Source organism: Lonchura striata, chromosome 2 (genome assembly GCF_050655825.1).
Source record: "Lonchura striata isolate lonStrDom1 chromosome 2, ASM5065582v1, whole genome shotgun sequence".
NCBI lineage: Eukaryota > Metazoa > Chordata > Aves > Passeriformes > Estrildidae > Lonchura > Lonchura striata.
In genome coordinates, this window is record NC_140704.1 from 49,253,140 (window position 1) to 49,270,243 (window position 17,104).

General features: G+C 38.5%; 1 protein-coding gene across 33 annotated transcripts in view; it reads left to right on the top strand.

Annotated features, from left to right (window-relative positions):
- CLASP2 (cytoplasmic linker associated protein 2) overlaps positions 1 to 17,104 on the top strand; it is a 139,216-nt gene that overhangs the window by 24,668 nt on the left and 97,444 nt on the right. For 32 of the 33 annotated variants that reach the window (XM_021553196.4, XM_021553203.4, XM_085573352.1 and 29 more), the window contains 4 exons: positions 2,640 to 2,731; positions 3,080 to 3,155; positions 4,609 to 4,706; positions 11,792 to 11,862. In XM_021553196.4, the coding sequence (XP_021408871.1) occupies positions 2,640 to 2,731; positions 3,080 to 3,155; positions 4,609 to 4,706; positions 11,792 to 11,862 (337 nt within the window). Of the gene's footprint in view, positions 1 to 2,639; positions 2,732 to 3,079; positions 3,156 to 4,608; positions 4,707 to 11,791; positions 11,863 to 16,651; positions 17,087 to 17,104 lie in introns of those variants that run through there. The other variant, XM_085573368.1, reaches the window with a different exon arrangement.

Genomic DNA, 17,104 nt, shown 5'->3' on the forward strand with positions numbered 1-17,104 from the left:
CTGAAAAAATCTATTTCTGAGTTCTAATTCTAGAGGTTAATAGGGAAAAAAAATGGGGTTTTGTATGTGCTAATAATTCCTGGCTTTGTTTATTCATAGATACAAGTTTGAATGTTTGTGTGCAGTGAATAAGATGTGGACTATATTTGGAGTGAGAGAATTGTCAGTTGCTTTGTTTGCCTCATAAAACATGCAGCATGCTAGGCTATTATAGAACATGTTTATCTTCCTTTGGGTACAGGTCTGATTGGGATTTAGGCATCAGGGTCTAGTAATATCATCCACAAAGACGTGCTATTCACAAGCTGCATTATCTAGTCACAAGCTGCAGTGTTGGTCATATTCACTGACCAAGAGACATGGCAGTATTTTTTTTGTGTCAAAGTGCTAGTAGTAACATAAATGACATGTTACTGTGCCCAAGATGCTCCCAAATACCTGGCATACAGACCAAAGCCTCTAAAGCAACAGCATTTGGACATGTGCACAGCAGAGCACTTTGGAGACACCTTCATTTGAACAGCTGCTGATATAGAAAATGATTTGTGCTAAGCCCTTGTCAGGAAAGTTTTACATTGTTGGTCCATCTTTGTGCAGAGTTGTTAGGCTGCACATAGCATAGATGGAAGGAAGTTTCCATCCCCTGTGAAGATGACTCTGTATCAGAAAGTATATGAGGTTTCTGGGATCCAAGGAAGAGCGTGTGTGTGTGTAAGACCAAGGTATGGCTCTCCTAACTCCCCCAAGGTGGGAGAAGCCTGGATTTGGGTGTCTGCTCTCAGGAGAGCAGACATTTCAAAGTCATTACAACTTTGGATGAAAAGCATCAATTGTCCTCACAGCAGGGACCAAAACAGAGGAGTTTTTCCTGTGCCTCCAACACTGAAATACAGAGCTTTAGGCTCTCTGCTGCAGTGAAGCATCCCTTCAGAAGAGCTGAATGGAATAATTTCTTAGTAGTCAAATCACATTGCCTCTTCTAGCATGTTGTTGAATAATATTTAATTTGTCCTGTCATTAAATCTCTTTACTTCTTTTAGATGTTTGGGGGTTTTTTGTTCATTTTATGAGCAAGAACTAGATGTAGCTGTTTATGGGCAGGAAGGCATAAAAATATGGATGGTATAAATTTGCATGAAAGGGACAAAGAGGTTGACATCAGCTCTTGCTAGGAACTTCTGAGAGTTAAAATTTCTAAGCAGCCATTTGAATTTCTCTTAAAAAGAGAAAAAAAAATTTTTAATTAGTTCTTCAGGGATAATTCAGTGAAAGACTAAATTTCTCTTTGATTTACTTTGTTTATTTCAGTAGTCTGCAGTTCCCTCTCTACCTGTATTTTTATACGTCTAGCAAGGAGATTTCCTTTTTTCCATGTTTGTCCGTGACAGTGGGTTAATTGGAAGGATGTTTTCTTCCGTAAAATCCTGTTCTTTGTTGTTAAGCTATGCAGTTTTGGCAAGCCATGTCCTGCTCCTCTAAGGTTTGTTTTCTCTAAATGCAGTGAAGTATAAAACAAGCAAACAAAAAAGCACAGATGGGACAAAATTATCAAGCAGGGCTCTAATTGGTAAATTTTATGTCTGCTCTGAAGCATGCTACCTCATTAATAAAGAGGATGCATATTCCCTGCTCATTGTTGATCAACAGCTGTTTGTGAGGGCTTTATATTTTTTTTTCCAGAAAGCCGATTGCAATAATTAGTATGTAATACATTTTAGCAGCTTTGTGTGGCGTCATTATAGGTTGCAGTTGCAGCACTCCGGGGTGCAGATGGGAGGAGGGAGGTGCCTGGGCTGCAAAGTGTGCAGCTCCTGGCAGTGTGCAGCCATCCATCGCTAGGCAACGCTGCCCGGATGCTGGCCGGGCTGCAATGGCAGCGCTGCAGCTGGGGCAAGTTGCAGGCTGAGCCCGTGCGTCTGCTGCTCCCAAGGAGAATCCCCGAGCTCCTCAGCTCCACGTTTGCGCTTCCAATGCTCTGATACACGGCTAGAGCACGGCAAGGAGATGGAAAGGTAACGGGGTAAACCCAGCAGGCAGAGAAAAACGAGTGCGCAAGGAGGTGAAGGAGGGTTTAGCGAGCCAGGGGATCGTACCACAGGAAGTGGCACCAGCATGGAGAGGAGAACCGAAAGCAGAACAAAAATTGAAGCACAGGAATTAGAATGAGGGGGCAAGAAATAATCAAAAAATGAAGAAATAGATCTAAAGCAAAAGTAAAGGAAAAGTGGGACAGCAGGAGTATGGATAAGAATATGCTAAAATGGATGTGAGGAAATTTTGGCAGGGAAACACAATATAAACAGAATATAGGAACTTCTGCTTGAATCAATAGTTTGTGATGTTAATGTTTGTTTTGTGTGCATTAACTGTAACAATTCTGTATGTTTTAATAGCTGTTTCTCAAACAAGGCAAATACTCAGCTAGATTGCTGAAGGACATTTTTAGGAATTGGTTTTGGTCTAGAATTAATCTGTGTTGTGTTCCATATTGTGCATTTCATAAGTTCATTTTATCACTTTTTCAGTGGACCTGCCTTCTGTTATTGTTTTTTGCAACTATTATGAATGTAATTATATGGAATAGAATTACGTTGTATTGTGCACCTGGTAATTAAAGACCATTATTTCTGCTTTTATAGTACATTTGGGAACGCCTTGCTGTTGGTTTTAAACACAAGAATTACCGATCCCGAGAAGGAGTGTGTTTGTGTCTTGTTGCTACCTTAAACATGTAAGCTTTTTGTTTCTATGGAGATGTAATGGTTCTATCCTTCTTCTGAATGTCATTTTTCTCTGAAATTAATCCTTTAGGGAGTCTGGTTCAATTAAATTAATATATGGGAAAAATCAAACAAGGAAAAATCAAACAACATAAGTAGCAGGCTTTCTGAAGGAAAGACTAAAGTTACAGAAATTTTATTTTCTTTAAAAGTAGACAAAGGGCTAGTAAGAGAAAGAGCTTGGTTGATGCCAGTTTGTATTCTATAAAATCTAAACCAAAAGTTCACTTCAGCAAAAATTATTTCCTGATTTTTTTAAAATACTGTTCTCTTTTTTTTTTTTTTTTTTTTTTTTTTAGTTACGGTGCACAACCATTAATCCTCAGCAAGCTGGTACCACATCTATGTATAGCATTTGGTGACTCCAATAGTCAGGTAAGGATTTCAGTACATACTGGGCCTTGAACATTTATACTTTGACAGAGTAGTGAAAGCAAAATAAATATAAGCATTCAAACAAAAGCTGATAAGAGTGCTTGTGTGCAGCAGATCATTGTTTCTACCATGAGAAAAAGTATACCAAATTGCTTTTAATTAGCCCATCCACTGGAAAATGAAAGTAGAGTTGCAAAGGCAGTAGTATCATAGTATACTGGTCCCTTTAGTTTTGTTTTCAGAAGTGGAAACTAATAATTGTTGAAAGCAGTTATTTCTTACAGATCATGTTGAAAGGAAATAAAAAAGCTATTGACGCAAAAAATTACACCCAGAAGCAGCCCTTATGTGAAACCTGCAATAGTTTGCCAAATTTGCTGAGGTTAACATTATATGTAATTATTTTCCAGTTGCAACCCAAATGGCATTTGAGAACATGCAAGGACTGTCATTAAAATCATTAACATAAGCAAAAACATCTGTAGTGAAAATCAGGACATAGTTCCTAATGGTGGTATCTGAACCTCAGAAAATGCCAGTGGAAATGGTTAAAATATCTTCATTTATCTGAAGTTGTGCTTGAGGGAAAAGACTATGAATACAGTAAGGGAAGACAACATTGGTAGGAGATGGGCTTATAAACAGGATTGGTCTTTATGCCTAGTTTCTGAATGCAGCAAAGTTCTCATCTCCTCTGTGCTGCATAGCATTGTTCTATTGTAGAGAAATTTTGTTGAGAATTTGTCCTGTTTGCTGATCATTAGTAAAGATGCAATTTACATCTTGCTAGAGCAATTGTATGTTTAGTTTGAACTGCTGCAAAGGACAATATTAAATTCATTCCAGACATTTGTTATAGAGAATAATGGCATTTACTAAAATGCATTTTTGGCAGTTTTCATTGTGATGACCATGATTTAAAATTTTTAAAGAGGCACTCTCTCCTTTCTTTCCCCTTCCACTGTCTTGCACTATTCCCTTTGCTGTGCTGATGTCATACCAGATTCCAGTTGAAATAAGTAAAGAAAATGCTGATCACTTTGGTTCACTCCTGTGGGTACTCTTAGTCTTCCAAAAGGATGTTGCTGTGCATCAAAACAGTTGAAAGCAAGATTAAATGTCAAGACTGAGTGCAGCAGCTAACTTTTGAAAGTGTTGTCTGCTGTGAGCAAGTCCTAGATAAAGCACATTTCTTCCACAAATGCTATTCTTACGTCAGATCCAGAAATTCCCTCTAAAGCTGTTATTTGTAGGGTTTTTTACTATCTGGGGATGTTCTAACTCGGAACAAATGCCATCTTGATATAACAGTTGTATTTCCTTTCCTTTTCACCCTCATTGTTTCAACTGAATTGGCATACAGGGACATAGACACTGTTAAGATTAGTGGCCTGTCAACAAATGTTGTTTTGATTTTTGTAACCCTGAAATTAACAATTTAAACTGTTCACAGGTGAGAGATGCTGCCATACTAGCCATTGTAGAGGTTTATAGACATGTGGGAGAAAAAGTACGAATAGATCTTGCAAAAAGAGGAATTCCTCCCGGAAGGTGAGCTAGCTGTTCTGATTTTGTAATTCTAAGCCATTTATGTTTTACTGTTCTTTATCTGAATTTTAAACTCACTTCAAACTCTGTTTTAAAATTACTGTAATTGTTATCTTATATTCTAGTTAGTTTTGCCTTTCAGTATGATGTTACTAGAGTTCCTGTGTTGTATGTTCATTAGTTTATATGAAAGAAAATTAGCCATTGTTTTGTTTCTACCTTTGACTAATTAAGAAAGCTAGACAGAGCTTGAAATTGTATGTATTGTATTCCATAAAATCTTTAAAATTCCTTGCTAAAACAATTTATACTTTTTAAAGTGTGTTAGCCCCTTATATATTAGCATACCACTTTATTATGACCTCCATCTCACTTCTTGATAAATCTGGATATGTCTACTACTTGGTGTCAGAGAGAATATCAGATGAGTGCCTCTTCAGGCCCATCTAAAAAACTAGGAGCTCTAGTTTTTAATGGTCATTTGTGGGATAGTCAAATACAGCTTGATAATATATCAAAATATGTATTCAGCTCTGGGGCCCCCAACATGAAGAGGACATTGGACCTGTTAGTTTGGGGGAGAGCCACTGAATTGATTAGAGTGCTGGAGCACCTCTGCTATGAAAACAGGCTGATTGTTCAGCCTGGAGAAGAGGAGGCTTTTGGGAGACTTCAGAGCACCTTCCAATACCCTAAAGAGGGCATACAGAAGAGCTAGAGAGGGACTTCGTACAAGGATGTGATAGGACCAGTATCAAGGGCTTCAAACTGGAAGAGGATATGTTTAGGTTCGATATTAGGAAGCAGTTCTTTTCTGTGAGGATGGTGGGACCCTAGAACTGGTTGCCCAGAGAAGCTGTTAATACCCTGTCCCTGTTCAAGGTGGGATGGGATGAGGCTTTGAGTAGCCTGGTCCAGGGAGAGATATCCCAGCCCATGACAGAGGGGTTGGAACTGAATGATCCAAAACTATTCTAATGTTCTATAAAAGTGACATGGAAGAAGAGTGTTGAATTTATTGTTTCTTGTTCCAGGCAGAGTTCAGCCTGTTGAGACACAAGTTTACTGTATGAAAATGATAAGTTGCACACATTCTCTTCTATTTAATTATAGTCTTGTTTATAGACTAGTAATGGATTATTTGGTTACCACAGAAGTATAGGCCGTATTATTACTACAATTCAAAAAATTGAGTTTCCTAGCAAATAAGTGAAACATATCCGAGGAGATCTTCCTTGCATTAAGATAGGGCCTTAGATATCTTTTGGAACAGTGAATAAAAGAGTGCAGATATCACAACTGTTTTGCAATGAATGTTGGGTCTGACTAACTTTAAGTTCAGTACTCACCATGTGATAAAAGCTGAGTACATCTTGGAATCCAAATATGATTAAACACCATAGAAACTTTGTATCCTAAGGACAATCAACAGCTTCTAATTTAGTTGCAGTAGGTGCCAAGTTGTTTCTCCTGTCCGAATCAGATGAATACAAAATTCCCCCTGATCTGAAAGCAAGCATGGTTGTATAATTTGCATTTACATAAAGAAGCAAGACTCTATTTGGTGCATGTTAAATGGGTTGTTGCCACTAAATCTCAAACAGTTTTGCACCTGACAGTCAGGACTAGTGTTAAATACTACATGAGCTGAGTGTCAATGCTGTGTCCTCCTCAGTAGGTTTCAGGTTGGGATAAAGGGGGGAGTTATGATTTGCTTGAGTTAAACATGAGACTGCCACTCTCTGTCCTTCCTATCCCTGACAGAAAGCAGAGCTCCTGTAGTCCCTTTTTACTCCTCAGCACAACTAAGGCGGCGTTTGACAAAGCTCAGGAAAGACAGATTAGCTCTGTGGTAGCTCAGACTGTTGTTCCTTCAGAGGCAGACCTCATTTAGGGCGTTTGTTCCTCTTTGCCTGTCAGAGGTTTTCCCTTTGGTTAGATGCAGTAAAATTTTCAGGTGGTTATGCAGGAGCTATGATCTGTGGAAAAAAAACCTTTGATGTAGAGTATCATCATTATTTTGAGGGGAGTCTTTGTTCATGTGTGTCTGCCTAGGTTTTAAGGGTTTTAAGTATTACAGATAATCTGTAGTTCAGACACTGCTGCTTTCAGCTGTTGATTTCAGCCTTAAAGAACTGCATTGCAGCTCCTTTGCTGTAAGTCAGTGGATTAAAAATTACATGTAAACATAAATATTAGCAGAAAAATCTATTACTGTAGTGTTTGGTGCACACATGAATCAATAGAACTTAGGCTTGTTTAGTTTGCATAACAAATTGCACATTACAGAGCTGTGTGTTGCTGCATCAGTGCACTCCATCCTGGAGTACTGAAAATAAGAGCTCCTGTCTGCTGAAAGGAAGGCAGGAAAGTTAATCAAGCATTGTTTTGAGAAACTGTTCAACTTCCTTAAACATGCAAATGGTATGTACATGTTGTGTCTATACAAAGCCAAATACAGTCAGTACTTTAATAATAGTAGGCTTAAAAGGTTTTCTAATCTGCACCTGGTAGGGTTTGCCTTTGTGGAAAACACTGGATTTTCTACAGGGCTTTACTGGACCTGTCAGAATCTAAGTAATGAATAAAACATGGGATCTTAATTTTGTAGTTCAATTAGACTTATTTACTATTTATTTTTCTGTAGTGTATTTCTCTTCTTTACTGAGATTAATTGGTGATTCTGTTTATAAATAAAATCAGTGAGTTCCTCTATTTGTTATATTTTAACTTAGAAATCTCAGATTATTATTATGCTCTTTGCTTGAAGCATATTCCTTTTCCGGAACAATCAGTATCAAGTCATTGGTTGGAAATTTGGATGTTGTTTTCCCTTTTGTTATAATTGCTGCCAGAGAGGTTTGATGGTCTTTGGTGTCAGACTTGAAAGTAGTAGTGCTAATATATTTGTGAACACTGAAAATGGATGTTGTATTTATTGTTCAGTGAGCCAAAAATACTGAAGTGGTTTTGTTCTCTATGGGCCAAACTGAATGTTTTACAGTATGTAATCTATGTGGCTGATCTTTCCTGAATGGCAATAGAGTATGTGGCTCTGGATAGCAGTTACTTAGCCTTAGTGTTAAAAGCTTTTATCATTGAGGAATTCATCTGACAAATTTCCCCACTGTTGCTTGAGAAACAGAAATGTAAAAAAGCAGCCATTTGTTTAGTTTCTATGTCTAGGGCCAAAACTTTATTTCCTAAAATGTTGAAGCATATTGCAGTATGCATTTCTGAATACCACATTTTATGTGGTATGCGCATTCGACTTATCTGTCTAGTTCAAGTTGTAGATGAGGTCCATCTGTGTGTCCAGATGTGGACACATGTCTTCAAGATATTTTGATTTTTTTTTTCTTTGGAAGGGGGAAATATGGAGAAAAAGCCGCCAAGTTTCACATGGGCCATTTCCTGCTTTAGACTCAGTTGGGACATGAACAACAGACTTGTAACCACCCATTCTTCTTTAACCTTCTGCTGTTGATTGGGGAGTGGTGCTCTTCTGGCTCTTCACCACAAGGTCCATACTTTTACATGCCACCTCTGCCTTTCATGTGAACAGTTGAGCTTCATCAAGCATGGTTATGAATAATAGGTTTTCAGTGTGAAGTGTTGTGCACGATTTGTGGAAGCATCCATGTTTTCATGGGTGTGCATGTCAGCTGTCTCCTAGCAGCGTACGTACATATTCCTCTTATTGCCCATCCTCACCACAGTATGTTAATATTTTGATTGAGACCTGTCACCTGCTGGAGAAGAGGATTTGGCAGGTTGCCAGGAGCCCCCATTTAAAGTATTGCAAATTCATGCATTCATTCCTTCACTGACAGCCCATCCAGAAGTACCTGCTGTCCCAAATGTGTAGTTTTTGTCAATGGGGATTTTCCCATCTGTATGAGAAATTGCGGAAGAGCTGTCTATGCCTGTTTTGGAAAAGGAGATAATATTTCTGTCCACCAATGATATGTGGTGACTTCAGTGATGGATTATGATTGCCACATCGCACTGGGTTTGCAGATATGAGATGAAGGAGAGTAATAATGCTTCCCTTCTCAAAGAACGTTCCTTATTGCCAGTAAAACTGGTCTTCATCCAGCCCTGTAGAATTTCTTGGATTCCTCTTGTCAGGCTCTCTTTTGCCAGGAGCTGAACCTCCTGTAAACATTCTTAAATTGATGGTGGTTGCAATAATTTTAGAGACTCTCACCCATACTGCCTTGCTGCCTGTCACTGTGTGAAGAAATGAGAAGGTAGTAAGAAGAGTAGGGTGGGAGGAGAGGGAAGGAGAAACTTGTTGTGAGAGAATTTGCAAAGTAGTAGTTACAGATCCTGTAAGCTCTTCTAAAGAGAGGGTTGGTTCTACTGTAGTGCTTTACCATGTTGACAGCTGTGTTATAATTGACTCTTCTGTTGTTGTTGCAATTATGGCAAATACTGTAGAGTGTGTCTCTGGTCGTAATGACATGCTTTGGAAGTTTGAGGAGTGGCAGTACTGTGTGTTGTTCTCCAGCCTGCACCATTGACAATGCAGCATCCAGTGCTAACCAACGCTTTTTTTTGTTTCTAGTTAATACTTTATCAAATATTTTGCCCAGAGTGAGAGGCAACATGTATATTATTATAACATATTTTTAAAGAAGCATTTTGCTTTTTGCTTCTGTTTAAAACACTCAGGGAAACATTTTTGAAAACAAAGTTCAAAAGAGCAGGAAATATTTTTTTTTTCTTTTGAATTCTCTAAAATATCTGTGCCAAGTGGATAACATCAGCTTTGCAGGATATAAAAATCAAAGTGAAATTTTAAGGCAAATCTGTTAATCTCTCTAATCATATTTAATTTCTCTTGGGATGACAGTTTTAGCCTTGCAGATACACTGTTATGTCTTCCTCATTAACTAGGTGAGCTATTAATGCAGTGTTTGCTATGGAATTCAGCACTTTTGACAGGAACTCACAACAATTCCTGATAAACACGAACATATGAGGCAAACACATTAACTTACTGTTATGAAAGCAAGATGGTCTAATGCATTATTATAGATATTGATTCTCATATGAACTTCTTATTTTGTACGGTTGAAAGCACATAGCATGTTAATAGGATTTCATGTGTCATTAGTAAATTCCAGTACCCCAAAAACATTTCATTTCAAAAGATTTACTTTTCAAGTCAAAGTGCAGAAAACCCCATTTCAGAATATACTGCCTTTGGTTTGCAGAATTGATCTTTTAAAAACTTGTGGTTTAATAGTAAAGCAGTGACATTTGTGAATTGCTGCCATTTAAGACATTTTATGATGGCTGCATTTTGCAATGGCGCTGCAACAGGGAGAGGGGATAATAGGTTTCAGAGACAAGCTGGCAAGTGTGCTAGGGAAAGATCAGGCAAACTACTACTGAGCTACATATAGTTTTGAGATAAGTTGAGATGGTAGAATAACTGCTGGTTTGTGTGAGGGGTTATTGACTTAAATGATTAAGAGGATTTTTGGTTGTGTTGTTTTATATCCTTGCTGTAGGGCAGACCTTTTTGTGGAGATCTCTATAGTTCTTGTGGGCCTACTAAGTCCAGGACAAATTTGCTGTGTAGCATATTGCTTTCGAGTATTTGGAAAATAAAAATAATGCATCGTGAGAGTCCTAAATTGTTGAAAAGGCTGGGGGGAAGGCTCAGATTTTGTATGCTGTTTTTCTTTCATTATATTATCACTCTCTTCATTATTAGGTAAATGAGGTTTATTAGATAAATGGGGTCCCATTGAGTTAGAGGGATATGCATGTCTCAGAAAATGTAGACTATGCAGTGAAAGTGCACTGCCTCTCTACACAGATCATTGCATAAAAGTGGTGTGTACATAATGAAATGCTGAAGTGAAATCTTTGTGTGTCCTTGACTTTTCTCCTTGTGAGAATTTTCATACCCAGGTGTAGTTTTTACCCATTTTTCTTGTTTTGTCATAAAACAGTTTTGTAGAGACAGCCTATCAGTGCAACTTTTGAATTGGGCAGTGTAGTCTCTGGTTCTTCTGATGTAGCTGAATTGTGCTTGTTCGGAGACCTGCAGACTGTCGTGTGATTTGTAGTTCATAACTTTGTTCATTTAAAATAATGATTCAGTCCTCATAGTCCTGGAGCTAAAAATCCCATGTGCATGTTACATATTACCATATTCCAAGTATTCAGAGAAGTCTTTGGAGAAATACAAGAAAATATTCTCAATTGTTTGCAGCTGAACGGTGTCATTACAAATCTGTTGTTAATGCGTGGGTCACATTTTTCTGGGAGATACTTCCACTGCTTTTATTGAGTTTCCTGCAGAAGTGATGAGAAAGGGCTGTTGAAGTGTTTTGCCATCTTTCTTGATGGAACACTATTTTTTGCCCCGTGGGACTAGATTGTAAATGTAGGCTTGTGGAGTTTCTGGTTTGGTTTATTTTAAGTTTTGTTTGTCTATTTGCTGTTTACATGTAGCAAAGCATTTCCAGTGTATTCTCTATTGTGATAGTTAAAATCAGTAGTGTGCAGGCTGGACATGTTTAAATGTTTAGTGTATCTTAAGTTTAGAAGAAAGTTTTGTTGTTTGCATTTTTTTTTCCCTGTGGAAGTGCTAACAAGCACAGAGCTCTTTTCATAGCCAAACTGAGAAAATTTTTTGGAACAAAAACTTTGAAGAAAATTATTAATAGTCTTGGAACAAATGAAATAGCAATCTTCTTTTTTTTCTTCAAAGTAAACATTCCATAGTTCAAATTGTAACCTTTTATTGCTGAGTGTGAATATATATATATACACAATATATAGCCAATATGTGCCATTACTGAATCTGAACTATAGAAGTTTTATTTTTAATCATGCTAACAACAATACTCAATTTATGTTCTTTGCTAAGTTTACTTTTTCTATGCATTTCTGTGAAGATGCTTAGCTAAAGAGCAATCCTTTAAGAATTGTTTCTTCATACACTTAATCCCTTGTGTATTTTGCATTGCTGCGGTATATATGCTAATAAACTGATTTCTGTATTTACCAATTGCCAGTGGGATTTCAGAGATATAAAAATCCTTTGTTGTTTTTGTTCTTTATAGGTTGCAAACAATCTTTTCAAAATTTGATGAAATAAGAAACTCTGACAATATGATTTTAAGTAACGTCAGTGGTGAGTATGAAAGTCCGTGTGTTTATAGTCAGCTCTAGATTAATGCAATATAAGTATTTAAATACTATCGTTATCAGTCTGAGATGGATGAATAGCAACATGTAAATGCTAAGAAAATGAGACACATGGTGAAACAAGCTTGTACACTTCAGTGGAACTATTTGCTGGATTGTGGTCAGAATACAATTGGAAAAGGTGTTGAAACTGCACGGAATCAAGCAGTGAACATTTAACGAGTTACAGATGTGCTCAGCAGAGGATAGAAGAATGTTGCAAAGTGATCGTGTACATGAAAAAAGATCAGATGAACCTTTACCCTTAGTATGATTCTATGAGAAAAATTTACTTTGGTGATGGATGTGTTTAATACTTTATCTGTTAAAATGATGCTTCATGGTTATAATACATGGAGTTTTAAATTGCAGAAATAGGAGACTGCAGCATTCAAAGACAACTTAATTGTTGAATTTAAGACTTCATTGAGCTTGAGGTCCTTATTTTGGTGTATTTCAAGAAAAGACAACCAGTTATACAGAAAATCCCTGTTGCTTCTTACTGCTTTTTTGCTACAGTATTTTTTAGTATGAAAATTTAATTTAAAACTGTAAATTATGAAAAAAGTGTTACATAACAGCAAAACAAAGGAGGTGCTGTGGCAGTGGCTTTAGCATAGTCAGTTTTGGAAGTGTCATTGTCTTCTGCAAGGAATCAGTAGATCTTGTTTCATTGGGAAGAGTTTCCAAGTGTTAATTGGTCTGTCAAAGTAACTATGTTGATTATGGTCTGCTGTATCTAAAAAGTATAACTGTTCAAGGATAGAAATATTTTGAGGAATGCATATAATTCTTTAGTGTCTTCAAAGATACCTTTTTCATTTAAAATTTTCTCACCCTTTTCTTGTTAGTGTGAAAACAGAAGTGACTGTAGGTTCAAAGGAAAGTGTTTTTGTAACCTTTTCTTTGACATAGCAAGAGTTTTTATGCTGCATTTTGCTTTGAAGTAAAACATTGCTGTTCTTGAACACTTAAAACTTGATTTGTAAAAATTTCTATTAAAAAAAAAAAACCCACAGCATTCTAATTTGGGGAGGAATGTTTTACATAAAAATGTAAACGTTTATTTTCTGTTAGATTGCAAATGTACTCTTTATGAAAGGGTAAACCATAATCTTTTGCATTTAACATTAATACAGCTGTGTAGGTTTCATGTGTTTGAGAGATTCAGAGATGCATTTTACGTGTGTATTTTTTCTGTTGGTAGTTCTTAGGAGAACAGAGAAAGTCACAAAGGGGAATATAAGCATTGAAATAATTTAAATATATGAAAATATATATACCATATTGCTGGACTTGTTAACATAGTACTTGTGTCCTTTTTGTCTCCATTTAAGAGAGTTAAGAAAGTTTATTTTGAAGCTATTTTTATCTCATGTGCAAAACACAGATACTAATGCTGAGCTATAACAGTATAAACTATGTATTTTTCTATGCAAAAGTTACTGTGATTCTGTTTTGGTACCATAAATGACAGAATCCCCCTTAATATGTTGGTTTCAGTAGTTTGGCTTGAACCTAGTTCATCTGTTGCTTCCATCTAGGCAGTTTTTCAATGTTACTGAAAAGTTATTCTTCCATTGTTAGTGCTTTATCTTGGCTTTGTGCTTCATTATTCTCTGAAGGACAATTTGTATTTACTGCTTGCATGTGTAGATTTAAAGTCACTGTTGAATTTCTGTAGCCTTGGTTCCAACTTTTCTTTCAGGAGCTTTATCAAACGTCTCAGGATAAAGGCAAAATTTTAGTGGCTAAATACATCTGTAACAGTGTTGAGGTTTTTGGGTTTTTTTGTGCTTTGTATATTTTGTAGTAGGGTTTGGGATGGTAGTGAGGAGGAATAGGGTTGTCTTTCCCAAGGGGGGGGGGGGGGGGGGGGGAGGGGGAAGGAAGAGTGGAAAGCACAAAAACACTTCAACTGGCTTTAATATCATTAAACTCCATAGTGAGCTTTCTTAACTGCAAAAAGAATGGCTTTTTGCTAGGTGGAGTTACTGTCCCAAGTAGGGTGACTGTTACTGATGGGGCTCCTGTTCAGTGTGTGATGGATAGGGAGGAACTTGTTAATACAACCTCGGAAGATGTAATTTTCTTCATAGTCCTGAGTTGCTCTTCTCTTGTAGTGAATATTTGGTATGTTGACCTAGTTTCTGAGAATCCAGAGATGTGACTTAGGATTCTCTCATCAAATAATACTAACGTCAGTTGTTCAGTCTTTTTATCTTATGTACTTAGGAAGAAAAAAGGAATAAAGAGTCAAAGCTTGCAGCTTTAAACAACCTGAACACAAAAATGTTTTCCATACTATATTGATACAAATACAAATACATGCTTTAAAAAATGTTTGTACTAACATGATCTAAGACTGGAGAGTTTTAAAAAACATCATGTTGGTATGCTGAGGTGTGTGGTAGAAATACAGGGAGGATAGGAAAAGGTCTCCTTCCTGCCATCTTAGCACACTGGTAAATTTAATATCCTATCTTTTCAGTGTGCTAGAGGGGATCTAGTGAGAGTAGCCCCTTTAGTCTTATGTTACCTCTTTCCTTTATTGAAGTGGTCTGTGATGGAATGGTAAAGAGGAGGGGGAGAACAAGTTACCATTAGTGTCTGACAGATCCTCTTGGAGGGTAGACGAGGTGGAAGGCACATTCAAACACTTCAGGATGGAATAATTTGGGTGGGATGTAATCAGGAGTTTCAAAAGCCAACATATGAGGAGGTGCCATGTCTAACAAGGGAACTGGGTAGGAATCTTAGTGCTTTTGCTTGATGAGAATGGCTTACAGCCTTAAATAATATCCCACTGCTAGCTTGCCTCTCCAGCTGACCCTTGGTTTTTTCTTTTTTACTCTAAGATGTGTATAGTAAAATCAGGGATAATTTCTTTAATGTGAATTATGTGAATGAATGAGCTTCTATGCAAACCTTGGGATTTGTTTATAGTCATAATGATGCGTATTCAAAGAATCATATCAGGATGTTTGCCTGTTAAGCAATATCTTCTTCTAGTTTTGCTCTTTCACTCCACCAGAACTATATGTAGCTTTACAAACTAGAGAAGATTCTTTAAAGCATCCCCCCTTCCCTCCCGAGTGTTCATTTCTATGGAAACAGAACTAGCAGCCAATCTCAGCACTACAAAAGCCCTTGTTTCTGCTGCCTGAGATTTGTAAATACTGTTTTCTTTAAGAGAATTCAAGCAGATTCCTATATCGGATAGTAGTGTCATTATTGAGACGGGGAATTAAAACGAAAGTAGGGAAACTATTAATATTGAGCTCCTTGCTGCACTCAGCAGAATGATTGGGCTGAAGATAAATCGTACATCTCTATTCATCTTGTGCACTTTTTCCATTTTAATATTTAATGGCTCAAAGGACTGGCTTTACAAACACAAAATATGACAAGTAAGATATGCGATGTTAGTATTATGGTGTAGGGGAGTTGTGTTATGAGTGATAAAGATGCAGCTGAAATACATGTTCTCCTGGAAAAAAAAGGGGCAAATAAAAATCCATAGCACTAGTGTGTATCTGTTTTTCCACATTACACGGTTGTTTTTTATTTCCCTTTGCTGTTTTCTATTTGGAAATATAGTTACTATGGAGACAGTGACGACATACTCTTAATAGAGCTCACCAGTGCGGCACAACATGAATATATATCATTTGGGAATAGTGGTGATAGCTACCATGATTATTTTATAGAGGTTTTGAGCCGCATGTATTCCTTTGGCATGCTCAATGCAAGTGGTCAAAATGTATCCACATTATTTTCAATTTCAGCTGCTCTTCCTGATGGCTTATCATTTTAAATAGGAAAATTAACTGGCCAACGACGTGTACTGGTCAGTTCGAGCCCATTTGGAAATAAATGGGCCTCATCACGCTGATGTTTCCACTGGTTTTAAGGAATTTGACAGAATTTTTGTATTATTAGTACAGGAAACTGTGGCTCCTTGTAAATGCGTGGTTCTCATGCTCTGTGCAACAGCATATGTTGCAGTCTGCCCGAATTTTAAACTTTTTTTTATTGGCAAAGCTAAATAAATTGGTCGTACTTACTTGCTACTCTCTTTTATTTTGATCACTGTTGGATTGCACTCTCTATCAGCATGTCACCCGAAAGGTACATTCGGATACCAACTGTGATCAGCAGCTCAGGCTCTGGGCGGGCTGTCATTGATGCTGCCCAGCGTGTGTTGCACGCATGTTTTGGAAGCAGTTTCTCTTTCAAAGTTGCGGGGGGGTTTCCAAACAAATCTTCCGAAAACTCAGAGGCAGCAGCTTTCTTCCACGGAGCCATTTCCTACTTCCTGTGTCTTTATTGTTTTGTTTCGTTTCGCTGTATGCTACGTTGTGGTTGTCTGTGTTCCGCAGAGCGCTCGTCCTTAACCCGGGCTCCTTCTCTCCCTCCATTTTCGGGCGGCGGTGTGGGCTGGCCGGGCGGGGGCGGAGCGCAGCGCCGGGGCCGGGCGGGCGCGGAGCTCCCCGGCGAGGCGGGACTGCTATTTTGAAGCGAGGCGGCGGCCGCAGCGGCGGGGATCCGGCGGGGATCCGGCGGGGATCCGTCCGGGATCCGTCCGGGAGCCGCCGCGTCCGCCCTGCCGCGGCAGCGCCGGGCATGATGGCTGTGGGGGACGGTGAGTGGGGACCGCCGTGCCGTGGGACCCGCGCAGGGCCGCTCGGCAGCCCGGGCAGGGTGGTGCGGCACGCTGGCATCTTGGGCTGGCGGGCTTGGCTTCCGCCCGAGCCGGGCTGCGAGATGGATGCTGCGTGCAGCAGCCGGAGGGGTACGGGGCACCGAGCGTGGCAGCTGCTGCCCTTCTTGGAGTTCTAACCGTGCCCGGGTTTCTAGGATCTCAATTATTTACTGCTCTGATGGATTCCGCTGTGCATTTTAACGTTGGCGTTGTGTTTACCCCTCTCGCCTCGGTGTTACTTGCGTTGGCCACCTCTGCAAGATAAGGCAGAATTTACTATATTGCTTTGTAAACACGCGGATGTTACCCTGCCCTGTTGTGTGAAGAAATTCATACTTTTTCGGCATAGCCATAAAAGAAGAGCCTTGCTGCTAGAGCTGAGGATGTATATTTAATAAAGACATGGGATTGTTACTACGTTTCCTTCACTGCACAGCGTATTGTTACACAAACCAATGGAAAGTAGGTCAGTAAAGCGATACAG